Source organism: Buceros rhinoceros, unplaced genomic scaffold, assembly GCF_000710305.1.
Source record: "Buceros rhinoceros silvestris isolate BGI_N320 unplaced genomic scaffold, ASM71030v1 scaffold3086, whole genome shotgun sequence".
In the NCBI taxonomy this organism is placed as follows: Eukaryota; Metazoa; Chordata; class Aves; order Bucerotiformes; family Bucerotidae; genus Buceros; species Buceros rhinoceros.
This window is the reverse complement of record NW_010415611.1, coordinates 19,806-29,981: the sequence shown is the minus strand read 5'-3', so window position 1 is coordinate 29,981 and position 10,176 is coordinate 19,806. Positions and strand designations below refer to the sequence as shown.

The following is a 10,176-nucleotide window of genomic DNA, read 5'->3' as shown; positions in this document are numbered from 1 at the left end:
TCCCAAAGCAAAGGAAAAAGTAAAAAAAAAAAAAAAAAGGATGAGAGAGAGAATGGTCAGCAGGTAATTTTAGTAGTTCAGCTGGAGCCTAATCACAGTTCATGTGACAACAGTCTAGTTGTGAGTAATAGCTTGCACCATGTAACCCAAAGTAAAAACTTCTTTTTAAAATCACAGCTCACATTAAATTCCTCCGAGTAAGTACATCACTGCTCCCTCTTGACTGCTGTAACTCTGAGCTGTGTAATGCCTCTGCACTAACAGATACACTCCTTTGTTTTAAGGAGTAGAGACTCACGATTTTACATTCATGGAAAGCAGTATCGTTCCCTGCAAACAATTTAGTCAAAAATAAGGTACTACAATGTAAAATAGTATCCACCGGTAAAAAAAAAAAAGGTATCCTGGCCCTGTTTTTGCATTGATACAAAACGTTTGGCTCTCCCTCCCAGTGCCACAGCATGCCACATTCACACCTGTGACAAAGACAGCCCTTGGTTTCCAAAATGTAAAATGCCTTCTTGCAGATTCTCTCAAGGAGCCTGTAAATGCATCACAGGAAACTGTCCATGTTGCAGTCCTCCACGGGCAGACATTTTCCAAATGCTCACCCTTCTGCACGTTTAGAACCACCTTCTCATGGTATTTTCAGCGTGGCTGTTTCACTACTGCTTCTGCTGACACTCCCCATGAATTCCTCGTATTGCCCAGCAGTGCCTGTCCTCCCACGGACACAGCTAAGGTCAGCCGAGGAAACACCTCCGGCAGGGCAGGAACATTTAAAAGTAAACCTCATCTTTGCTAAGCTTTCTCTCCAGCCCGTTTGACTGCTTCTTTATATACTTGGCTGTGCAACTGTTGTTAAATAGAGTAACATCAGAAGAACAACAGCTTTGCTAGTAACAGTTAAAGGCAACAATTCTCCAGAGGAAATTTCTATAATCTGTGGGCCGAACACTCACCATCAAAGTATGTCGGCACCTCTCTGTGGAAAGTTTGTCTTCTGAAGTCTGCCTCCCAGTGAACAAAAGGAACAGAACTGCACCCCACCTCCTCGGTTCTCAGAGCAAACCATGACCCCGAACTAGTCATGATGCCTCCCTAGCCTTTCCTATGAAAGCAAAAGGGAGCTGCTCAGCTGCGATAGCACATCCCACATGGTCTGTCTTACCTCTTAAGAAAGCTACAGACCAGAATATTTGTCAGACAGTTTACCAGAGTTCGTGGGCCAGGTTAACACACAGACTGTGTGGCTTCACCGCTTCATGAAGTCTCATTAATTGGCTCCTTTCCTTACAAAGCTTCAAACTGTAAAAGCAGACCCATTAAGTTATAAGCTAGGAGAAGCTACAGCATTTCCAAACCCTCTCCTGCAGAAACCAAGATATAAAATCACCTTATCTATAGGATGTGGTACAATTTACCCCCTTCACTCACGGTCCAGTACAACTAGTTTCAGTTTGCTCAATCATCATCTGCAAGCTTCCTCATCCATACCTGTCTTACCTGTCTTTTAGGGCTCTTACACCATTTTCCAAAAACACAATTAAAACTTCCCCTGCTCCCGCATTCACAGGAGAAAAACAAAAACGCAAGAGAAAAATTCATAAGCATCTTGCTATCTGTTGACAAAATTGAAGCCACTTGATAAGACAGCACAAATCACACAGTTGTAAAGTGGTTTGGGCTTTGTCTAAAAGAGTCACTAGAAGGAAAGGAGAGACATTATCCATGGTACTATCCCAAGATAAGTCACAGTCCTCCAACAGAGTACTCTACTAGTAGGGTAGTAGCCACTAGAATTGCACTGATGCAGCTATAGGAGTGGCAGTGGCTGGATAGAGCTGACTTCTCCTGGGCTGGAAAGTTCTCACATCCTTTCTAAACTGGGTGAGCATAATGCAAGATTGGTTTTACACACTCCAATCAGTCCTCAGCAGAACCATCTGTGTTCATTAGTGGTATGTATTAAGACAAGCGTGGGGGAGCATTAAAAAAAAAACAAAAAAACCCACAAACCAGCCCCTACCTACCTAGAAACACAGAGTCAGCATTTTTAAAAACATCTGCAAATAATGTAACAGATATGCTGCTTATCATCTCAGTCATTTTCTGTGCTGCTAAGCAGAGAAGTACTCAGATCTGCTTTCGTGGTTTATGTATATTCCACAGAACTTAATTCCACCCTGTCTGAGAGACCAAGGATAAACAAAGTCCTGGAACGAGATCTGAACACACCCCTTTGCGCATGTCTTTGTGTTAACAATACGGCATGCACAGGATTTGCGTCCTAGAGCAAACATTCGCTTTACAACCCGCGCATTTGCCTTTACAAAGGCTTCGGAAATTTAAGATGTGGGATACCAGGTGAGTAAACTGCAGAAGAGCGCTACACAGACTGAAAACTGCCTTTCTCCAAAGAGCAGCAAGAGCTTTACACCCCTGCAAAAAAGGCAGGGGGAAGATAAGAGCTGCCGGGGAAGATGCAGCAGAACTACAAATGTCAACATCAAAATGAATAGGAAAATTCATTTAGTATGAGTGATGGCTTTTCAGCTACTGGATCTGCTGCAGTAATTCAGTAGACACAAACCTGCAGAAACTCTAGTTTAGTCTAGAAGTATATTACTTGCACACTTCAGGACAATTACCAGGCTACCTGGATGACTACATAAGACACATCCAAGCTATTAGCAAGCACAGGATTATGGCCAGGATCATGAAAAAGCATCCCTGAACCACCTACTGGGTTTTTTATCTAGACATGAATGGAAAAATCCTGTGTAAGACAGTAAGTGTCAATATTAATTCTCTTGATCTCCACTGTTTTTCTGTATCACTAAACACACCCACAAAAAATAGCAACAAGAACACCTCTGCAACTAAAAGGGTTAGTAGCACCCAGGAAACTCTTCTCTCTGCCATTACCTTTATGCCAAAACCCTAACAGCCAATTATTATGGCAGTTATTCACACAGCACCTTTTCACACTGTCTTTCCTGTAGAAAGTAACTTCATCGTGGGAGTGAAAAAAACACTGGTCCTTTCGGCAGGGAAGAAATGTCTCACTGCTCAAACCCTTCTTGCCGCTCTAAACTGCGTCAGGAAATTCCCTCTTCCCAACACCCATGACAAATACTGCATCTGATCTTCCAGTAAAAAAATTAGCTGCTACAAGAGCAACTGCAAAACCTGGATATACCACACCCTAAATGAGGGAAAAGAATGGAGGTTGACGCTTACTCCAGGTTAAGGAAGAGGCTACGTGTCTAGGAGGTGAACAGCATCAAACATGCACTGGAAGCAGGTAGCTCTCCTCCTCTGCTGGAGAGAAAAAAAGGGAGAGGGGGTATGAAAATCCTCTCCTCCCAAATTATGTTAAAGAGTTTGCAACATTCTCTACTCTCTGATCTCCATTATTTTATAACGTCTCAAATTAAGGCACACCACCAACCATTATTGTTTTTCTTTTACTCTGAAGTAGCTGCATTGGCAGTCCAATGTAAATTTATTACCTACCTAACAACGGAAGCAAAACAGGATAGTTGTAAGGCATCACAAAGAGGTTTACACAGGTTAAAGTAGTGCTTGCTTTTAAATACCCAAACGGATGGCCAAGTTCACTGTATTTTCCACTGCTACTCACAAATACCTGATAAAGAACAAGAGATATCGCTGTATTAGAAAAAAATGAAGAATATTAAGCACGGGGCATTTAAACATTAAAATCAATCTGAATCAAGTTACATTAAGAGAGCACATTAGCCACAACAGCCAAGTCTGAGGTTGCGCACATCTGGATGAGCGTTCATTTACATTCCCTGATCACAAAATTGAGACATGCAACGTCAAGTGTACCCCAGTCAGCGTGGAAATGCTGTTCACACTCTAATCTTTAGTACTTAGTGAAACTACTCTGAAGTGATGTTCTGAAAAGTTGTTGAAATTATTTAAATTAGGTTAGGGAACATCTTTTAAAGGTGTGTTTAAAAACACTGTATTTGAAATTAGTCTTCTGACTCATAAAATAGCATGACTAAAATTAACAACACTGACAAAAGAAATCTAGAAATTCTAAAGCATAGAAATTAGGCAAAATAAACAAATATTCAAGAAACGTCTTTTAAGCATGCCAAGCACCGACATTCTTAACATTGACTTTTATGGGGGTTTTGAAGTGTATATATATGGGGGTATTAACCTTGAAAAGCAATACACGCCAACAACTGCTTCAACAGGATAAAGGAGGTACATATGCTTATTGCGAAAACTCAGAATAACCCTCATCGAACCAAAAATAGCTTTCCAAAAAAAAAAAAGTAAACCATGCCGTAAAAAGGAAGTGTTTTTCCTCTATTCTTTCAGAGCACAAGGATCAGGGTTTGTTAAACGGCTTCTATGACAATTAGCCTATTTCTCTAGTCTGTAAGGTTCTGATACGTAGCTGGGAGAAGAAAAGCAGTTGCTGAAGAACAGCAGAGTGATTTTAATAACTTAGGCCTGGATGAACCTATGAATGCTTAAAGGATACTTTCCAAATTAGTTTATTAAAAGTAACTTCAATTTTTCTTTCAAATATGCATATTTTCAGTTAAGTTGTAATATTTATTAGGGGAACAGAAACATGAAAGACACCTGCAAACCCATCTTTCCAGCGAAAGCATCATACTAATAAGCAAACTCCTGCTGTACACACTAAGCTATTCTTTACAAGCACACCATTGAGAAGGGAATTACATGCCCTCTTTTGTAGAGGATGCAGAAACAAGCCACTTTTCCAAAAATCACAAAAGGAGCATGTAACAAAGGATTTCAGCAACAGAACTTTGACCTCTTCAAGGCAAACTAGTCAACGAGATCAACAGCTTCCATTCAATTCCCATTAGCAGTTTCAACCACCTAGTGGAAATTATTTGCAGCTGTTGATTAGATGAGAGGCTGGAAACTAGAGCTCGGTTTTCCCTATAAGCAAATAGAAGCCCAGAGAGAATTTCAATTTAGCCGAAAGTGAAACCTGCAGGACACATTTCTTAACAAAACGAGATGGACCTAGAAACAGAATTGAATGCCATTACAAAGCCTGTAGAGCGAATGTTCATTCCGACTCCTGACAGTTCTGTTAGAAAGGAGGTAACCGAAACCTTGAGACTTTTCTTCTCATCAACTGCAGAGTCTGCAATCAGACCCCAATCCTCCCGATGTACAAAGACCGAAGTACCTCAGGATGCCCACTACATGTCTAGAATCAAGTAAGGGTGGAATACCTGCCAGCAGGTATGGGGAGACTTTCGCTCCAAGATGTACTGTGTTAAGGGTGAAGGCTCGAGCTCATACTTGTCAAAAGGAAGCTTGTCTATTACCATTGGTTCACAATCAACACAGGAAAACCTCACAACAGGGTGAGCAGTGCGTGGAGGCTAAAAGGAAGGGCAAAAAAAACCATAATCAATTGTCTGGTATTTACGGTAAACAAATCAATTCCCTTAAAAAGAGTCATATGCATGTATTTTACCATTCTATAAGCTTATATTCTCAGTTTCTATCATTTCCTTTAAAAGAGAAAAGATACAAGCTCCCACAACAGGATATAGATTAATAAGTAATTCTCTAACTTCAAAAAGCCACACACACACGTACACTCTTTTCCAACCAAGAGAAAAACATGGTTAATATTCAACTATTTATCTTGATATTTAAAAGCCTCCATGCCAATCAACTATAGTATGACAGACAGGTTTAAAGAAAAGGATTTCAACTCTGCTTCCCAGCTTGATGTTCTCAGAATTACAGACTGAAACTGTGCTCGCTTGGCAAAGGGTATCTCAAGATAGACCCTGCCAAGTCTGATCTCTCTCCTCTTGAATCATGGAGAGGCAAAAATCAGTACCTTGAGCACTTGTGAAGTACAAAACCAGAACATGCCTAACAAACGAGGCATCTCTGGAAAGGCTAGTAAGACATGCCGAATGTGTGATCATTTCAGTAAGAAAAGGGGCAATGAATGCTGGTTCTCCCTCATTTTCTGAATTGGGTAAACTCTTCTGCTTCAGTTTTAATTCTTCCTGCTAATGAAAAAAGAGTCCATACATGAAGAATATTAAGCAGAAAAAACATGGTCAATCTTCTTTCAAAAAAACCCCTCATTTTTCAATATAAATGCATTTTATAAGGCTTTGATTAAAATTTCATAGGCTCATTAAGATATGCGGTATGTGAAGTAATTATAGTTAAATTTCTACTATCTTTTAAAAACTGTTCACCAACTTAACCAACTATATACACAGAAGTAAACCTTCCAGATGCAAAAAACATCACAGTGTACAGAATCTCCACAGGATTATACTGTTCCATGTTAGTAACACTATCTACACTGATACTAACTACACTTTTAAAGCACTCAGCTCATATTAGTAAACAGAGAAATTAAAATACTACAGGAGCATTCACTTTCAGTCTGTTTAATTAGGTGTAGAATCCTTTTCTCAGTTTTTATTTTACTTACCAGCGTTGGTGAATTCTGATCAGGCCAAAAGGATTCTGGGATTGGCCAATGCCCAACAGGAACACCAGTTTTAGGGTTAGGCCGTACATAAATGAGTTTATGACAACTATGCCACGGTTGAGAAGCAAATGAATTGATGGGCCTGGATGAATCAACAAGTCCATCTAAAATTTAAACAAAGCAAAATAACAACAAAAAATAAAATAAAAAGCTACATGCATGCACTTGTCCCCCAGCAAAATTTCTGTATTAGGAAGCAATTACAATTGTTTCAAAGATACACAGATGTTTACATCAGTGGTTGAAAAAAACCTATGCATCGAAATGCAGAACAGCATCACCTGAGAAACAACGATAACATTTGCCCGCATCTACCCTCCTGCTCCTGCGGCACAGCCGTTAGACGATCACTGCACAGCAAGGCATCCTCACACCATCCGAAAATGGCTCTCTGCCTAAGCTGAGTATTGTGACATCGATCTCGTAGGCAACAAGCAGCCTATCATTTTTAGTTCTGCTGCACCTGTAAAGACTGATAATTTCCATTTACAACCTTTCTACATGGGCTGCAAAGCTCACTGACCGATGCTGCCATGAGTGGAAAATGGAACTGGAGAAAAGGTCCACAGAAAAGTCAGGTGCATCTTGAAGGAGCAGCTCGTGTCACATTTTTCAGTAGTAAGAATTCACACAGCACTTAAAGCCCACTCATCTACTGGAAAAACCAGTGTTCTCCACCAGTCCACTGCAGTGTACAAGCACAGACTCCCCTTCACATTGAGGACTAAGAAGTTGGTAGCAGTACAGAATCTCAGCATTAGTTTTCAAAGACCGCTCTCAAAACAAACAGCACAGCAGAGATCACCCATTTAGAGAATCCTCCTCATTTTGAAAACATTTTACATTCCTCCTTTCCCCTGCATTAGACAGCTGGCCAATAATGCTCTGCAAAACACCTTTCAGCTACCTATAGGTTTGGCTCTCTCCATTAAATACAGTGGTTTTCATAGCTTGGATAAAGCCCAACTTAACAGCTCATACTTCTCTCTAGTTTAGGACCATCCCAATTCACATAAAGATGGAAAGTCTCCATATTTTTGTACATTCATATACAGAGTGCATCATCATTTAAGAGTGAGAAATTTAAAACCCAAATTTCACCAGCCATTCTGCCACACAGGAGAACATCTGGGCCAAGAGACACAGGAATTTGCTGAGGTGCTGTCCTGCACAGCATTATAGGAAAGCCTTCCAACAGAATGATGTTTAAGTAAGCAAAAGGAGAAAAGAAATACATACAGCAAGAGAAAGGTGATTCAGAAATGAAAGCAGGAATAAAGCTGGCTATGCTAGGACACTACAGGGGTCCTAAACGCTGTTAAGTTTCTGCATTCCGGGAACAGCCTCGTTTCCTAAACAGGAACTGAGCAGCTAGCTCTCCTTCCTTTCAGCCACCTATTTCTGCAAATCTGAAGAACTGCTCCACATTAAGAGTGCATTTTCCTCTTCCCTGTTACACACTTTACTTGCAACTAGCACAATAATTCCCTGTTCTTTGCACACAGTTTTTCACGTGAACATTCAACTGAAACCTACTGCGTTGTGACCAATTAGCAGAATGAAAATGTCCCAAAAATTAACCATTGAGATTACTTTAGAGATGTTCAGGTGTTTAAATACACTAGTCATGGATTTAATTCTTTTAAAACCAAGTTTTGTCAACACTGTTAATTCAAACTTTAGTACTTCCTGCAAACTCTCTTTCCTCAGCCCCCAAAGCAGAGGTGAGACAAGAGTGACAGGAGAGCTAGTAAGCGGGTAGATCACCCTTAAACACGTGCAAATATGGCACCACCTCACTTATCAAGGATCACACTATCACTTGTAAAGACTTAACGAGAAGACTGAACAGAAACCAACATACCAAAAGCTCTGGAAAGCACGTCCATTATGATTTGGGGTATTTAAAGAGATACCAGAGCTCTATCACTGAAGCATATAAGCTTTATAGCCTAATGGCTTTTTTAGAATGTAATAGGCATGCAACGCATCCTGTACACTACAGTGAAAAGGCTGGAAGGTAGGAAGGACACTGAAGACACTTGAGGGCATTTGCATGCATACAAAACATTTCTTTTTGAACATCGGGGGAAAAAACAGTTACTATACCTTCTCCAATAGGAGCTGGATCTGGTCCTGACTTTTCAAAGTTAATAACAACTCCACTCTGGACTTTCTGAACCAGAGATTCTAAACACTGATTCAACATTCTCTGTGTCCGAACGCAGTAAGAACGACCTATACAAAAGATAAATTACACAGGGAAAACATGAAAGCAAGTTTGAGTAATCTTAATTAAGGACGAAGTTTTATTACATAAGTCACACTGTCAAGGCTTTTATCCAAAATAATAGCAACAAACTTTGTGCCAGTTTATGTAAAAGACAAAATACTTTTCAGATGCAATACAACCAGGGGGAAAACAAAGCAAAACACCAACCTTGAGCTTTTACTCATTAGTAAGAGAGGCCATTAAGGCTAAATCAGGCTGGTCCAAGGCCAGGTTCATAAACACCCTTGAGAACATCTGATTTCACCACATGTGCTTAATCCCTCTGTTCTCCTCCACCCAAACCTTACCAGCTCCTATGTGCTCCCAAACTTTCATCTCCCATACATCTTTTTTTTTCAAGCACCAATTAAAAAGAAAAAAATTATCATCATCTCAAGGAATAGGTTCCAGAATTAATTCTTTAAAGATTAAATTTAGCTTATTAGCCCTGCAGTAGAATTAACATCTCAATAATACCTGTCCCACTCAACATTTAAATAATCTTACGACTGAGCAAAGCCAACCTCTAGAAGGACAACTAAGAAATTTTCCAATCCCTCCTACTAGTGCATTAAGAAAATTCTCTCTCATCTAGATGGTCTGAAATAGAAATATGGTTTTATTTTAAAGTTCTCCTGTACTACTGGAAACCAAAAACTACACAGATTCACATGGACAGCGAGTAATTCAGATGGAGAAAACACAAAGAGGTGAAGCTGAATCAAAGGAAAAGCAATACTTTAAGGCAAATACCAAAAGTGAACCAATGCAAAGTAACATCCGTTACCTCCTGTAACTTCACACATCTGTGTGATAGCCGACTCATCAGTAGGCACACTCCCGAGCTGCTCCGGTTCAGTGGATGCAGCTCCTGGCAAACGCAGCACTAGAGCAAATAGCCTTTGATCCCAACGAAATGGTTCTTTGGTTAGTTCACTTCCAGGCAAAGGAGAATTCAAAGGAAGATGAAGCTGGAAAAGAAAGATTTAAGAATATTTTCAAGTGCTTTACAAACCCGTACTCAAATTTATTCACTGCTCTGTAAAGGAACCCACTTCTTTCACAAATTTATCTGAAGTTACAGTCTGGAAACCCACACGAACTATGGATTTAGGGGCCGGGCAATGACAGCATAGCTAGTTGCTGTTCTCTATTATAGAACAGGCTGCTGAAGCAGAATTACTACAAGCAGGAAAAAGCAATTAATCTCAGCATAGCAACAACTAGCAAGGTCATAACTTGAAAGAATTTAATGTGAATTTACCTCCTCTTGAACTCCAGCCGTATTCGTCAGTTTGTTTCCGTCTGTGATGGTAATCAGTATAGATGGCTCCAAAAAGAA

General features: G+C 40.1%; 1 protein-coding gene across 1 annotated transcript in view; it reads right to left on the bottom strand.

Moving 5' to 3' along the window:
* Positions 1–10,176, bottom strand: part of DDX26B (DEAD/H (Asp-Glu-Ala-Asp/His) box polypeptide 26B) — a 22,875-nt gene that overhangs the window by 11,788 nt on the left and 911 nt on the right. The window contains exons 2-7 of the mRNA XM_010137460.1: positions 10,099–10,176; positions 9,622–9,805; positions 8,672–8,800; positions 6,503–6,666; positions 5,265–5,417; positions 3,520–3,652 (exon numbers count right to left, since the gene is read on the bottom strand). The exon at positions 10,099–10,176 is cut by the window's right edge and continues 3 nt beyond it. Coding sequence (XP_010135762.1) covers positions 3,520–3,652; positions 5,265–5,417; positions 6,503–6,666; positions 8,672–8,800; positions 9,622–9,805; positions 10,099–10,176 — 841 coding nt within the window. The remainder of the gene's footprint in view (positions 1–3,519; positions 3,653–5,264; positions 5,418–6,502; positions 6,667–8,671; positions 8,801–9,621; positions 9,806–10,098) is intronic.